At 42.0% G+C, this 16,695-nt stretch overlaps 1 protein-coding gene across 18 annotated transcripts in view; it reads right to left on the bottom strand.

The window, feature by feature from the left end:
- DOCK10 (dedicator of cytokinesis 10) overlaps positions 1-16,695 on the bottom strand; it is a 245,032-nt gene that overhangs the window by 133,819 nt on the left and 94,518 nt on the right. For all 18 annotated transcript variants that reach the window (XM_073359912.1, XM_073359918.2, XM_073359919.1 and 15 more), the window contains exon 3: positions 8,650-8,739. In XM_073359912.1, the coding sequence (XP_073216013.1) occupies positions 8,650-8,739 (90 nt within the window). The remainder of the gene's footprint in view (positions 1-8,649; positions 8,740-16,695) is intronic.

Raw genomic sequence — 16,695 nt, 5'->3', positions numbered from 1 at the left:
TTCCTCTTCTGCAGTTACTAGCATCTGCAGATAAAATAGTTATGGCATTTATGGTTTTTAATCATAGAAAAAAGATTTTGGCTGTACTAATAACTAACAGCCTGATCCTGCAAAGCACTTCAGCATGCATTTAACTTACCCATTGAACTTTCTAATTATACCCATTTATCTGGTTATCGTCCTGCTCTCCTTATTCGATCTATCTGTCAAGCTCAACGGGACTACTCACATGCAAAAAGTTAAGCAGAAGTGTTTGCAGGATCAGCCACCTAGAGTTGGCCTTTGGGGCCCGGAAAGCCCAGCACCAACAGTCCTCTTGTTTGGGGGAAAGAAGAACTGGAGCTATTTATAGTGGGGATACCCAGGCTAGCCAGATACTGATAGGTATGACTCCCATCATTATAGTATCGGAGTGCCCTCTGAGGAAAAACAGGGCTGCCATCTGCATCACGAGACTCTGTGACTGCAGGAGTGGTGGCACAGTGGAGATCACTTAATACAAGCAGTTGACATAATGGGACTTAGACCTTGCCCTCTGAGCACACCCCTTCAACAGCAGCAGTGGCCCCCTTAGGTGGGACAAGAGAAAACATAGGGGGAAGGGGGGGGAGGGAGATATATCAGTGATGGTGGGGGTTGGGGGGTGATGAAAGGGAACCACAGGAAGGAGACAGTATGAGGTGGAGGGACATTTCAGAGTGGGGAGAGGGAGAGGGTCTCATGGAAAACAGAGGGATGGAGATGAGAGAGAGAACTGATTGAGAGAGAGCTCAAAGGGGCGGGGGAACAGAGAACTGAGAATGCAGGGAGTAAAGGCTTGACAGAATGAAGTTAGGAGAACATGGACAATAAAGAGACAGAAGGATGGAATAGGTCAGTGAGACTAAACCCCACTCCAAGGAACGTTCCGACCATGACCTCTCCACAGCCTGTCCTCGCTTTACCATGGTGTCACTAAGTGTAGAGCCTTCTGTATTCACAGACAGGGAGGGGAGCAGTCAGACTTTGGCCATTAATATGGAAAATACTATCAGCCTTCTGGAGTGAGGTCTGATGATATTCTAAATTGTGGGTGGTATTTTCAAAAGGGCTTAGCATTGGCCTAAACTACTCCCATTAAAGTCAATGATAAAACTTCTTAGTAGATGTGACCACATCTTTATATATATATATATAACAAAAACAAAAAAACACCCACAAGCCAGGCACAGGATCATTTTAAATTACTTTTTTTTTTCAAATCTCTTTTTGATTTTACGGTATATGAAACAAAATTACAAGGAAACAGCTGCAAATTCATAAGCTGTCCCCTCCCACATAAATGCTGAATGAAATATATTAACATATATGACATCCAAATTGCTATAGTAATAGATTCATTCTGAATGCACAGGGCAAAATTCAGTACTGATTTACACCCTCACTGAATTCAATGGTGCTGCACAAAAAGTGGGAGAAAACGTGACCAGATCATACAGGCACATAGAATCATATATTATGGCTTAAATGATAGACAGACAGACTAATGCAATCATTGACTTTAAATGATAATGGAGGACACTCAGCACCTTGCAGGATCACACCCCAAACCTGAATATGGCACACTGATATCAGTGGGAATTTTACTATGGACTCCAATGACAGCAAAACTGAGCCCTTTCTGCAGACTCACAGGTGGACAGAAACAATCTCACCATTGTATTTCTGTGGTTTAAGCTTTAGTTAAGTCAGTCTGGTGACCATCTGGGACATAGTAAGTAAATATTTGCAGAGGAGCAATATATATATACTGTATTACATGAGCCAGTGAAAAAGATCATACAGTGAATTGGATCAGAATGAGTGCAGACCCACTAATTCATACTTCATACACTGTCTATTTGAGACACAAAAAGAAACTGAGTCCTTTAAAGAAAGGACTAATTTTTCCTGTCCTACTTTCATTACTGATTAGAATACTTAAAAGATGCAATCAATTCATGTAATAGGGACTCAACACAGGACTTTTTCTGTTAACATTATAGGCTCTTTACTGATGTGTTTTAAAAAAGCCATGAACAATATATAGAGCAGGCCACAATGTTTTAACTTATTAAATATAAAGGTTTCTTGTGCTTCTTCAAGAAGAGACTAATCAAAATTAAAATATAAAGGAACAAAAAGCACATTCAAGTAACATTCAGAGAAATCACAGAGGCAAGTAAATTTAGAGCAATGGCTACTCCTTATCTCTAGCCAGCCTGTTGTGGTTAGGAATTGTAGTCTGTTATAAACCAGAGTGGGCTGAACATTTTCCAGCCGAACATTTTTCCACAGAAAATATGGAAATATTTGTATTGATTTCATCAACATCTTTGATGGGAAAGTATTGAATTATGGAGGAAAACACACAAGATCCTGTTGATCAGAAGGAGGGAACCCTTCCACAGGAACAGCTGAGGCCCTTGGGCCAGATACAACTGCCTCCTAACCTTAATGGAGAGTCATTCCAAAAGGATGTTTAGTCCTAGTAGGGTGAGGAGATTAGTTATGGGATGGGGAAGGCTTGGCACGCATTTGCATCAGCTCTCTTATTCCATCCACCTGCTGTCAGCTTTGAAGCCTTTTTTTTTTCCCCTTCTCTCCTTTCCCCACTGGCCAGACTTTCCCCTAGAGAGATCATCCAGCAAAAACTCAGGACCTGCAGCTTTCCAGTGTTTGTGTTGCTGGTGACAGTGTAATGGCTGCCACAGTGAAAGGGGCACTTCATAGGGAAGCCATGTTACAGGTTTGCCCTGAAATGCAAATTAACATTTTGAAAAAAAGAAAATGAAATAAGAGAAGCAGAACTGAAGAGAGTACCTAGAAACCCCTTGAAAATGGCCAGAGTTCCCCTTTCTTTCACAGTTTACATTCTCTTTAAGATCTCTGCAAGCTTGGGGAAGGTACTCAATTAATCATTCATTTAATAATAATAATAATAATAATAATAATAACAGCAACAACATGGAATGATGGATGCAGTGTTTGAATCCTAAAGCACCTTACACACATATTAGATTCATAAAGCATTATGTCTCTTCATTCACCACTTAAATTCTGCCATCTCTGAGGTGGAAAGCAGCAGCTATTAAACAGAGATGGGCAACACTAAGAAAGAGTTGTAAAACAGGAAGTAAAGAATCATACTCAAGGGAAACTACAAAGGGATTTTGGCAGAATTTACTAGAATTATCTAGTTTGGAATTTAGCCAGCACTCTAAGGTTAATCCCGCTACTCATATGAAAAGCATGATGCCATCTCTATTGGCCAAAAGCCATCAGGACCTCATTTTTACAACTCTCCAATGTCATACTGCTCAGATATAAAATAAAAATTAGTGATTGAGAATCCTAGATTTTACCAAGCCTAAAGATTAAAATATGCAATTAATGTACAACATTTTAATAAACTGCTTACTTCTCCAAGTAATGTAAATGTAGGCTGTAAGAGAGCCTCAGTACATTGTTGGCAGCGTACTGATACACTACTTCTTTAAAACATTGAAAACACTTAGCTTTTGAACCTGAAAAAAAATCTTCATTATGATGGATAATAAAGCCTTTGATTTATTTTAGATGGTGACACTTACCAACTTAAGTTTCTGTTTTAATTTGACTTTGAAATTTAAAAGAACAAAATGAGTGTCCAGTATGTATAGTGGACAAAAAGGCCTGAGTAATTGACTGCACTGGTATAGAACCCCTTCCAATAATTATAGAGAGATTAGTAGTAAAGCGGTTACTTCTTTAGCATTAAGATTAATAAAGATCTTGGTTTAATAACCAATAACATTTACAAGTCCTATGGAGATATGGTACAATGTCGTGAATACAGAAATCCTCCATGGTGAATGACTTGGGTACTAAAGGAAAACTGAGTATTACCCCATTTTTGCAATTAGGAAGCCTGTCTTGACAGACTAAAAGGAACATGCATAATATTCTTACTACAGTAGGTATGTTGAAATAAACCACATAAATCTACTACATGAAATTTCAATATTAAGGATATAATAGTTATTATTACTTCACTTTGATATACTGCCTTTCATCTGAATGGATCTCAAAGCACTTTAAAAGAGGATTTTTATGGATTGTAAAGATAATTTAAAGCCACAGTTAAAATGCAACCACTTCTGAGGTGGAAGAAGAAAGCTATTCTGACCCAACAACTCTACAAAACAAGCTTGATTTTCTGTTGCCCTTCAGAAATAGGGACATCTGTGCGGAGTGTAAAATGTTGCCATTCTGACATGGCAGCGCTCTGCACATTCACTGGACAGGTGTAAATGACTCCACAAGGTGCAAGACAAAGGAGAATTGAGCCCATTAGGTTTGTTTTAGGAGAAAAAGCACTTGTAATCCAGTGGTATTTTTATACTCTGTGGTTTATTTACCTAAAATTCCTTTATTCAAATATGCTGGTTAGATTTTTTAGATGTCACATGCAAGGTGTTATCAGCAGCTGTGTCCTGTTAATACTTAGTTTCCAGTTCTCTTATGAATTTCATTTGTCACAGAGTCATAAAGGAATAACTGGACAAAAAACTGCATTTGGAAGAAACTAAGGATAGCTTTTAATGTTACAGCTGTGCTGGGGTGAAGAGCTGGCAGGAGCTGGAGGTATTCTGGCTGCCTGAGATATTCTGGCTGAACCAAAGCCCATTGAAGAAGTCTTTCCGTTGACTTTAACACGCTCTGGATCAGGCCCTTAGTGCTGAAGAAGGCAGCATGCTTCTGGGAATGTTGGGGAAGCGCAGAGTAGAGCAGCTACTGCTATAGGCATTTAAAAGGTGCAGCATGTGCTCCATCCACTTTGATAAGACCTGGATGGGGCGAGAGCCCAGCTCCAGTCTTTGGGGAGTTCAGTGTGACTGGCAAAATATCTCCTTGGGCTCTGGGTCCTGATCCAATGTCCCTTGAAGTACCTGGGAGCCTTTCCACTGGTTTCTATGGGCAAAGGATCAGACCCAAGGTGCACAAGGACTGGGCATGCTGCTACCCATTGCAAAGTCTCATAAGCTGGAGAAGCTCAACCCACTTCCTCACCAACTTGCACCATTTTCCTTCCTCCCTTGCACATGATTCAGAATCAGCCACAATCTCTCCCTTCTCAGACAGGTGGTCAGCTCCAGCACAAACACTCCTCCCAAAATATAACAAGGTGATAGACATCATTTTTAAAGAGAACATTGGTCTCACGTTTGTTTGTAAAAGAAGCTGAAAGACAGAAATTAATAGTGACTTCAGCTCCGATTTTTCCCTCTCCCTTTTAGCTATGCACACCAGTTTGCAACTGGGGAAGAGTATATTACAGTTAGACACCACAGGAAGTTCTGAGGCCCAGAACTGTAACACTAACTGTAACACATCCAATCCCATAATCCTTTACAATGGCAGTGGAAAAATGTTGAGGACCACTAAGCTATCTGCATATTCCAGAAGACAGGACTGTACAAGGTTACATTGAGAATCCTTCCTTTAACACCAAGAGGGGTTGAAATATCCATTTTTAAAATGGATACTTTCATTTAACAAATTGATGGGACCGATTTATATATGTGTGCCTGGATCAGCCTGATCCCTACCAGCACTGAAAAGAAAATGGAGGTGACTAGTAGTACGATAAAGGAAGAAGAAATTACAGTGGTTTATTTGGATATTTTAGCCTCTGGCCATGAAGCAGTGGCTGAGGCGGTGAGGAAGGATAACAGAGTACTGCAGAATATGAGAGAGAACTTAAACAACAAAGCTGGGGTCCACAATTCAAGGCCTTTAGGGGTGATTTAGAAAAATGGAACCTGAAGACCTTATTTTACTTTGGCTTACGAAGTTTCTGGGATCTTCAATTATCTGGGAATCCAGTTTAGTTTTTCAGACCCCTGTCAGCCTTCAAAGAACAAGCCATTGTTGTGATAGCCCATTGGCACCGGAAAAAAAATCTACTAAGAGCAACAAGAAGATGAGAACTGTTGGCTCACAAGGCATTCCATTACCATTAAAACAATGAGGAGTCTGGTGGCACCTTAAAGACTAACTGATTTATTTGGGCATAAGCTTTCGTGGGTAAAAATCCCCACTTCAGATGCATGGACTGAAAATTACAGATGCAGGCATAAATATACTGACACATGAAGAGAAGGGAGGTACCTTACAAGTGGAGAACCAGTATTAACAAGGCCAATTCAGTCAGGGTGGATGTGGTCCACTCCTAATAATTGAGGAGGAGGTGTCAATACCAAGAGAGGGAAAATTGCTTTTGTAGTGAGCCAGCCACTCCCAGTCTCTATTTAAGCCCAAATTAATGGTGTTAAATTTGCAAATGAATTGTAGCTCTGCAATTTCTCTTTGAAGTCTGTTTTTGAAGTTTTTTTGTTCTAGGATGGCTACTTTTAAATCTGTTATTGAATGTCCAGGGAGATTGAAGTGTTCTCCTACTGGCTTTTGTATGTTACCATTCCTGAAGTCTGATTTGTGTTCTGCTATGGGTACCCACATGACTTAGAACAATGGCTCCACAGCTCTCATCCCCTAGCGCCCCTCCTCTACTTGCGCTACATTGATGACATCTTCATCATATGGACCCACAGGAAGGAGCCTTTTAAGAATTCCACCTGGATTTCAACAATTTCCACCCCACCATCAACCTCAGCCTGGACCAGTCCACACAAGAGATCCGCTTCCTGGACACTACAGTGCAAATAAGTGATGGTCACATAAACACCACCCTATACTGGAAACCTACTGACCACTATACTTACCTACATACCTCCAGCTTGCCTCCTCGTTGTCTTTGTGGATACAGACTAACACAGCTACCCCTCTGATACTCATTACCATTAAGACTATATCCAGCTTGGGAGAGAAGAGGGCTCACCCATAAATTTGTCCTGTGGACCTTCATTTGTAATACCGTATCTGGTGAAATTATGTGCAGAATGGAAAGGGAATATCTACACCTTTTATCTTCATTTACAAGAAGGATAATACCCCAGCTCCAGAGGAACTTGGCGTTACGCTCTTGGCAGAATAAGGAGACGATTGGATATTGGTAACTATTTCCTGCTTGGAACTTATTGACTTTATATATTTTTGAAACATGAAGTGGAACACATGTATTTCTATTTTAAAATTTAGTTTAAGGGCTTCAACCTACTATTGTTCCATGCACAGCACTCCCACTACAGTCCTAAATCTCTAGTGCTGTTCCCCGCCCCCCCCATTATTCTACCGCTCTCTCTTATTCTTGGCTCTCTAGTGTTGCAGAAAAGGCTTAGGGTTGTGCCAGTTTGTCATTAGCACCTCCTTGGAGTATTCAGCAGTAATAATTCCCAGATACTGTGCGCTACATTCCATTTTTAGACTCCATTTTCTGAGCACAGCAATGGGGATAGTGTTGGCTTTACAATTTGTGGAGCCTCAAACTTTAGAACAGACAGACCCCACCCTGGTGAAAGGAAAAGAAGGGAAATAATGACTTGCCTCCTCCTCCAACCCTATTGTCAGAATTGGAAAGGTGGCAGGGAGAGAAGGAGTTTGAGCTGGCAGTGAGTTTCCAGTCACACAGATGGAGAGAGAACTAGGGGCAGCTTGTAAAGTGTTATGCTGCATGGGAATCTGTCAGCCAAATTTTCAGGCTGGCCTTTGAGTTTATTTACCTACTTTTCTGTGTACAAATGAGTTTTCCTGCAGAAATATATATGCAGCCATGGTGCATACAAAAACAGTCAATGCCCATACAAATTAGGAAGCTGGATGTGTAACTCCCTCCTCTGGATACAAAAAACAGGGCGCACACACATTTTAAGGGCTATGGTTATTTGTGCATGCAAGTAAAACCATTGCATGTAATTTGGAAGCTGCCTGAAATTTGCTCTCATATATCTGTGTTTCTAATACAAATGTCAGGCCACATTCTGCCTTCTTTAGCACACAGTGGAAAAGGTGCAAGGAGCTGTCTACCTCTTGAGCTCCTGTGCAAGAGGCAGCCAGAATCTCTCTAAGACAAGCTGCAGGGGAGTCATAAAATCACGAGCAGTGTTTGAAACCATACATCTCTCCTGCTCTCCCTGGGACCAACTGTGCTCCTGCTTGCATTCCTCAAGTACCTCGGAAGCATTCTGCTTGCATGTGTACCATACAGGTGAAATGCCTCCAGACACTGCCAATACTGCAGAATCCCTCCTCCTCATCCCTAATGTGATCAGCTGATAAGGCCACAATATAGGTCTCAAAATAAAATAAAGATGAGACAAGATCTCACTAGTGCTAAGAGTTCCAAAATGTTCTGCAAAACATCTAATGTTTTTTGAAGTACAAAACATCTAATGTTTTTTGAAATACAAAACTCCCCAGGTTTTGCTAGCTCCAGAGTTCAGTGCTCATATTAAGAAATGTGCCTAATACAAAAGGATCAGCTGTGCAGGACTAAAACAATGACATCCGAGAGGCAAGTGCAATACAATTGCAAGTTTTCTAGATGCAAACCAGGCCACCCAAAAATATTATACTGGTTAAAAATGTGACTAAAACAAAAGAGAAATCACCATTAGACTCATATAATTAAACATAACAAAAAAGGTGACTGGACTTATTTAAAATCAAGGAGTACAAATGCTGGATATTTACCTCTTTAACAAATAAATTTTCTACATTTTGTTCTGCATCTTCAGGTACAGATGGGTACAGAGTTCTTATTTCCCATGGAATTATGTCTGTCTGACAAGAAATAAGAACAAAAGATTTAGTCAGATCAACAAACAATTAAAATACATATAAAGAATCAAAGGCATGTCCATAAAAGGGTTAAGAGCCAGCATTTTTGCTGATGCCTACTTTCTGTTGGCTTCCACACACACACGCTATTTGCAATACTGTCTATTAGCTGAAGCAGTCATTGAAACGAAGGGCATTGGAGTAGGTTTCTGGGGAATACAGGGTTTGCTCTAGGTGGGCCTGCTTCAATCTTTTAAATCCTTGTTCATCAGTGACTTTAAAAGGAAAAATGTGTTTTGGAATTTTTTAACCTTTTCTCCACAAAAAGTACACTACAATCCCAGCTGTGCTACATGCCCCTCTCCGCTCCAGGGCATGGAAGGAGGTAAAGAAGTAGGGAAACGGACATAAAGGGTTTGAAATTCTTGGAATGGAGCAGGAGGGGCTTTCAGACAAAGAGTCCCAACAAGCCACAAAAAAACCTCCACATGACATTGGCAAGAGAAAGATTGGCAAGAGAAAGGGGTGTTGGGTCAGAGAGGGATGGATCCAGGAAGTAGCTGTTTTATGTAGCATCCCCATTAGCAGCCCCGTGAGAATCTTCATGGACTTATCGTGGGCGGCGGGTACCATAGGCCGGGGGAGGCTGTGCCTCCCCAAACAGCCTGGTGTGGCCCCGCCCATGCTCTGCCCCACTCCCCCCTCCTGCCTGCTTCCAGTTCCCTTCCTGCTCTTCCATGGTGGAGACAGTGGGATAGGCAGGCCGGGGCTGTTGCTTGCAAGACTGGGGCTGCAGGAGCTGGGGCACGTTGTGCTGCACATTGTGCAGCGCTCTGGGGCTGGAGATGCGGGCACTGGGACCACGCCACCCAGCGCTGGGGTTGGGGGAGCTCCGGTCACACCACCCACCTGGTGCACCGGGGGGTGGGGGTGCTCCGGCTGTGCTGCCTGCCTGGCGCTCCAGGGCACGGAGCACGTGGGGGGGCTGGTGGCTGCAAGGGTGGGTGCTCTGTGCTCCGGCGATGGAGTGGGGCCAAAGGGGAGGGGCAGGGCGTCAGGCAGAAGGGGCGGGGCCGAGGGCTAGGCTCTCCCAGTGGATCGTTCACCTGCTGCCCATGGGGTTTATTAATACTATTTAACTTCCTTTTCACAGCTTTTACCCTTTTCAGGGAAAATGGGCATTGCAGAGCTGTGGTAGGGACCCGGAGTGATCTGGGCTGTCAGGACCAATGTGGGGAGCAGAGTGAAGAAGCAGCTCTCCAGACAGTACCCTGAGATCTGCAGGGATGGGCTAGATTTCCTTGTGTTAATTATTAGGTTCTACCTAGTTGCAAATGCTCACACTGTCCCTCTGCATGACTGGGAATCCCGCTTCACTGAGGGAAGGGTGAGGCAACAACTGTAAATTCACACTTGCAAGACCCTGGGGTACTTTTTTCACATCTTCAAATTAATCCACAGATCTGTCCCATTGGTTTTCTGTAACTGGCATGGTAGACCAGATTCTGCTCTCTATTACACTGGAGTGAATCTGGAGTGATTCCAGTGAAGCCAATGGAGCTACTCAGCTTGGAAAAGAGACGACTTAGGCGGGATACAATGAAGGTCTATAAAATCATGACTGATGTGGAGAAAATAAATAAGGGCGTGTTTTTTACTCCGTCTCATAACATAAGAACTACGGGTCACCAAATGAAACTAATAGCCAGCAGGTTTAAAACAAACCAAAGGAAGTGTTTCTTCACCCAACGCACAGTCAACCTGTGGAACTTTTTGGCAGAGGATGTTGTGAAGGCCAAAACTATAACAGAGTTCAAAAAAGCAGGGTTCAAAAGTTCATGGAGGATAGGTCCATCAATGGTTATTAGCCAAGATGGACTGGGATGCAAAACCATGCTCTGAAGTATCCCTAGCCTCTGTTTGCCAGAAGCTGGGAATGAGCGACAGGGGTGAATCACTTGATGATTATCTGTTCTGTTAATTCCCTCTGAAGCACCTGGCATTGGCCACTATCGGAAGACAGGATACTAGGCTAGATGGACCATTGGTCTGACCCAGTATGGCCTTTCTTATGTTCTCCATATGTACAGCAATATAACAGAGAACAAAATCTGACTCAGTCGCTCAAATTCTACCCTCAGTTACAGGGCAGCACAGGAAGTTTGGGAGCAAAAGAGGGGACTGTGAGCAGTGGATTATGCAGAATCATTGCTCAGTATACTCTTAAATGGCTTGCAGCCTCTGCTACTTCAAATTTTGGAGCATTTGTTTCATGGCCTGATTCCAAGTTAAAGGTGAGAATTCCTCCCCGCAACCTCTGAGGAAAGTCCATTTACCAGACTTTACATGACAATTTGGCTCAGAACAAAGCCCTCTATGCATAATCTAAAAAGAAGAATTTCTTACTTGCATCTAACTTGCAGTACGCAGCTTCCCCTTCTCTGCTTTCCACATGAGCAATTCTGAAACAGTTGTATGCATTGTATGGCAGGTGCAACCATGATGGGATTCCCCAAACTTTTTCTCAGTTTCATTTGAATGATTCAGGATGGGACGGAGCAAAACAATTTCTTTCCATTTCCAGTCCCATCAGTATCCATAGTTAGCTATTTAGCTCCCTGTGAACAGCTGTGAGGATGTATTTGTCCATTGTTTTTATTCTGTTGTTTTATTCTATTGTGTCCAGTTGTGCGTCTTACAAATGAATCTTCCGATTTCCCAACTAAGTATCTCTTAGGAGTGCTTTGCCATTATTACCAAAGAACACTGTCTTATTATTCTAGGTCTATGTACAGTGGAGACTTGCATAAGCTTTCATGAGTGTTAAAGAAATGAAGTGGGGACAGATGGCAGTGCTCAGGATGTTACAATTTTAGGGTCCAATTTTATGATAGTGAAGGTCCCCTCAGTGATTTATGGCTTCACAACAGGGCAACTATGGAGAACTCAGTAATGGAGCTGGCTGAATAATGGATTTTTCGGTTCCCTGGCAATTTCAAATTTGTTTCGGGTCAAACTGAAAATGACATTTTTTTCAAAACTATTCAATGAAAATTTAAAAAATTTGAAAAAAAATAGTGCCAGTCAAAATGAACTGTAACATTTTGATAATGTCAAAACAAAACATTTTGTTTGTACCCAAAACCCACTGTTTAGATTTTCAGGAATTTTGGACATAAGCGAAGGAAAGGATTCACAAAATGACCAAAGGAGGATGTGGTGGTGGTGCCACCTCCTTTTGAGCTTTAGCCCAGTGCACATGGGAGACCCAGGTTCAATTCCCCCTCTGCCTGATGTGGAAAAGGGATTTGAACTTGGGTCTTCCACATTGCAAGAGAGTCTCCTAACCACAAGGCCATGGGATCTTCAGGTATGGGGCTTTCTCAGTGCCTCCTCTTGAAGCCGGAGCATTTTGCACCAATAATTAAGTAGTCACTGGAGTATGGATTTGAACTGGGGCGTCCCATATTCTAGATGAGTGCCATAACTACCACACTGTAAAGACAAAAAGAAAAGGAGTACTAGTGGCACCTTAGAGACTAACCAATTTATTTGAGCATAAACTTTCGTGAGCTACAGCTCACTTCACTCTCTTTTGCTGGTCCAACGACTATTTCTTGTCTTCATGAATGACTTTGAATTGCCACTCCTTTCCTTTGCTTTTGTCAAAATGCACCTGAAAATCTAAATGAATCCCTGTGCTCCTATGGAGGCCCACTGCCTACACTGGGGGTCCACTCGTACAGAGCTCTTTGCAGGATCAGGGATCTAAGACCCATCAGCAACATAGCTTGTAAACTGAAGTCCATCATTACTAAGGACCATATGCTATCCATGGCTATAAATTTTGCAGATTGAGTGGGGCTGGTGGGTGTAATGGAAAGCCTAATGGTATATTCTACAACTAAGAATCTTATCATTGTCATGATGGTGGCTGAGCTACAGACCCAAACGAAAGCTCTTTTGCTTGACAGGAATGAAGAAGACCTCAGGTTGAATCCACTCACGATAGCTACTATAGGGAATGCAGAATTTTTAATTGTTTTACCAAGACTGTTCCTTAATAAAGCTTAGGATTTACATTGCTTTTCATCAACTGAGGTCAAGGTGCTGAGCAAAAAGTGGTAAATCTTTATTTTTCCCCATTTTACAGGTAGGGAAACAGAGGCTCAGAGATGCCCCATAATTTGCAAAGGTCACACACAGCAATACAATGGCAAAGCAAGCAACTGAATGCAGGTCAGCTGACTCCCATACCGGTGCTCTATCCACTGCACATACAACACTGCCTCTCAAGAAGCTTGGACTACATAAAGGACTGGAATAAAGCAAATAAAAAACTGCATGCCTTCATATACAAGTGGATCTGTGTTGCCAATTATTCATCTAAGTGGACTTGGCCAAATCTCCTGTTAAAAATTCTCTAAAGTAAAGGAATACAACAGCTAAATTTACACAGAACCGGGACATGAAGATCTTGTACAATATTATAGTTAACTCTGTTTTTAAAAGCTGCACAGAACTTCCCTTCTGAGAATTAGCTGTGTTTAGACCACTAGCTACAAACTGCCTTGCCACAAGAGCACTTCCTGTTCAGAGCTTAAACTCTTTTGTTGACTGTTGCTATAGTTCAATGGTTTTAAGCCTGATCTGTTACTGCATTTGATCACAGCAGAGACCCTTTATTTATAACAACACCTGAGTGTGAAGAATAGACACTCATACTCGTGATTGTCAGATGCTGGGACTGGACCACTTGATGATTGCCCTATTCTGATCATTCACTTTGAAGCACCTGGCACTGACCTCTACCAGAAGACAGGATACTAGGCTAGATGGACCTTTGGTCTGACACAGTATGGCCATTCTTACGTTCTGAATGAAGGCCCAGATTTACAGAATTCTGCATTTGTAAATGTGTGCCAAATACAGTGACTGTGCATACAATTATGGTTTTTAGATGTTCACATTAGGAGCCTAATCTAATGCCCATTCAAGTCAATGAGAATCTTCCTGTTGACTCCAAAGGACTAAGCTCCAGGGTCAGCTCCCTGCTACGCTACTGCATGTTCATTTTTTTTTAATAGGCAATTGCATGCAGAGTTCTGAAATTCTGGCCTAACCATAGAGTCAAAAGCACACATAATCATTTTTAAATTATCCTCAGAATATGCATGCAAATATAATGCCCCTGCTTCTAATGATGATTCTGTGAAACATTCATATACATGGCTGTCAGCCTCAGGTGTTTGGTTAGTAAAAAAGAGCAATTAAATTAAGATTTGTGATCATCTCTCTTTCTAGATTCAGGTGGGACTGTATTTCAGCAGAAAAAGCCAAATGAAAATATTGCTGCTCATTAATAATAGACAAGGGGGAACTGAATTAGGGGCCTAAATCCCATTAGCTTTTGATTAAATTTAGGTTTCTAAGTCCCATTTTCAAAGATGACTTAGGTGCTTTTACTCTACATCTGTCTCATTTTTTTAAAAACTCTGAATGAAAGCAACTAGAAATATAGCTTTCAGGCTGATGCACCACAGACGGTCAGAATTGGTTTTAATTGGTTAGAAAACAAAGACCTTTCAAACTGCTAACCACACAAAACATGTTGGGGTATATTAGGGCTCAGACTCAAACCCACTAAAGAAAAGCAGCTCAATCCTGTTCTCATTTAAATAAACAGATTTACCATAAATTTTAAGGAAAGTAAGATAGAATGAGCCCATGAAATTAAAAAGACAGGAGAAGATGGAACCTCAATGATCCCACAGATTGCAGCACATGATCTGTGGTATAAACAGGACTTTTATGCGGACCAAATTCTGTTCTCGGATATGTTTCCATTGGAATCAATAGGAACTGAGAGTACATACTGAAGGGAAAGAATGAGAGATGCAATCTTGAACATTTTAAGGGGAATCTTCAATATGTGTTTACATAGTGCTTCCTGTACCAATCTAATCTATAGGGTGAAATTCTCTGCTGGTGTAATTCTATTGAATTCAATGGAGTTACTCCAGCAGAGAATTTTGCTCATAGACATTCCGTAAGGAGGAGCTCTGATACTAATTCCAGTACATTACCTTCCTTCGCCCTTCTTTTCCCTCCACGCAAAAAATCACTAATTTCATTTTAAAACAAAGAACAAGCTAACCCTAACTAAACACTAAATATCACTTCTGTATGAGTGCACATTGCTACACTGAACATGAATGGCTCTATACATATAGTCTAAGGTTATTGTATATTCTATAAACATCTGCAAAGCTATCACATTATCCTCCTTCAAATCGCTCCTTAAAATTCTCCTTTCCCATGATGCTTTCCAAAAGCTTGAGAACAGTTAAGCTGCTGATGTGCTGATTCCATTGCCTATCATGCTGCCCAATACTGTCTCATTTCTTTTCTTGCACTCCCCCATCTGTCTGTGTGTAGCCATCTGTTGTTTCTTGTTTTATCCTTCGATTACAAGGTTTTTGAGGAAGGGACTGTCTTTTTTGGTCTGGGTTCATACAGCAGCTAACACAGTCCCAGTTTGTGACCAGGGCTCCAAAGCATTCATGCAACAATAAACAATAACAATAATGTTAGACTTGCATCACTCAGTTTGAAATGGGATCCGTTAATGTGAACTAAGGAACTTTTAGTGCATGCCAGCTGGGTCCATTTGGGCCAGCTAATGTGTGACGTTTGTGCACATTAGAATTCACCTCCCACTGATGCTCTCTACTAAAAAGATTAGACCAGCCCTATGAATTCCTTCAATTTCAAGGTTCCAACTAGATACATGATAATATTTATAGTTCATTTGGGGGAGATTTAATTTAGAATTTGAATGACAGAGTTAACAAAAAGAATTTGAAAAAAAGAAGAACATAAATTTTCACATCCTGTTGAGTCCAATGCGTTTTACACTCTTTATGATATCAATGTACCCATTAAATCTAGCCAAACACCTTTTATGATTATTAATACACATTCACGCAGGGCCAAATTTTGCTTTCATAGAAGCAAAGGTGCAGACAGTGAGGAATCAAGCTTGTTGCTCCATTAGGGGAAGGGGCCAGGTTTATCTGCTTCATGGAAGAAGTGAGAGCTCAGGAAAGACTTGAAAGGAGAGGACTGAGGGTATGGTGGATCAGCATCAAGAGGGGTAGTGCTGGAGGTGTCCAGCCACAAAGGACCATACGGAAAGAAATGCAGGGAAGTGGCTGGAGAAGAAAGGGGCGACAAGGCATGAAGGTTGGATAAAGTGAAAGTGGTCAAGGTGGAGGAGTGAAAATAAATCAGAGCAGAGAGGTAAGCAAGACCTAAGGTGTGCAGGGCCTTTGAGATGAAGACAAGGTGCTTGGATGTGATGCAGAAGGTGGTGAGAGGGAGGGATCTGATGGGAGAGTTATATAGTCAAAGCAGCATGCCCATGAGATAATTTGAACAGCAGCACTGTGGACAAATCAGAGAGAGGAAGATGAGAAGCTGGGGGGTTACAGCAGTCGAGGAAGAAGATGACCAGGGCCTGAAGAAGACTTTTACTAGGGGAATGGAGCAGGACGGACCATTTTGGAGATGGTGGTAGGCAACCTGCAGCCTGTCAGGGTAATCCGCTGGTGGGCTGCGAAACTGTTTGTTTACATTGACCGTCCATAGGCACGGCTGCCCGCACCTCCCAGTGGCCGCGGTTCACCATTCCCAGCCAATAGGAGCTGCGGGAAGTGCTGCAGGCCCTGCCACCCAGGGCTGAAGCCAAAGCCTGAGCAATGTAGCTTTGCGGGAGCCCCTGTGACATGAGGTCCCAGGCAACTGCCCTACTTGTTACCCCCTAACACGGGCCATGGATTTTATATGCAGAAAATCAGTTATTGTGGCACAGGTGGGCCATGAAGCTTTTATAGTGGCGGGAGGAGGAGGGGAGCTCAGAAAGAGAAAGGTTGAGAACCCCTGTCCTAAGTTGAAACA

Source organism: Lepidochelys kempii, chromosome 9 (genome assembly GCF_965140285.1).
Source record: "Lepidochelys kempii isolate rLepKem1 chromosome 9, rLepKem1.hap1, whole genome shotgun sequence".
Lineage (NCBI taxonomy): Eukaryota > Metazoa > Chordata > Testudines > Cheloniidae > Lepidochelys > Lepidochelys kempii.
Note: the sequence above shows the minus strand (reverse complement) of the source record. Positions and strands in the feature narration are given on the sequence as shown.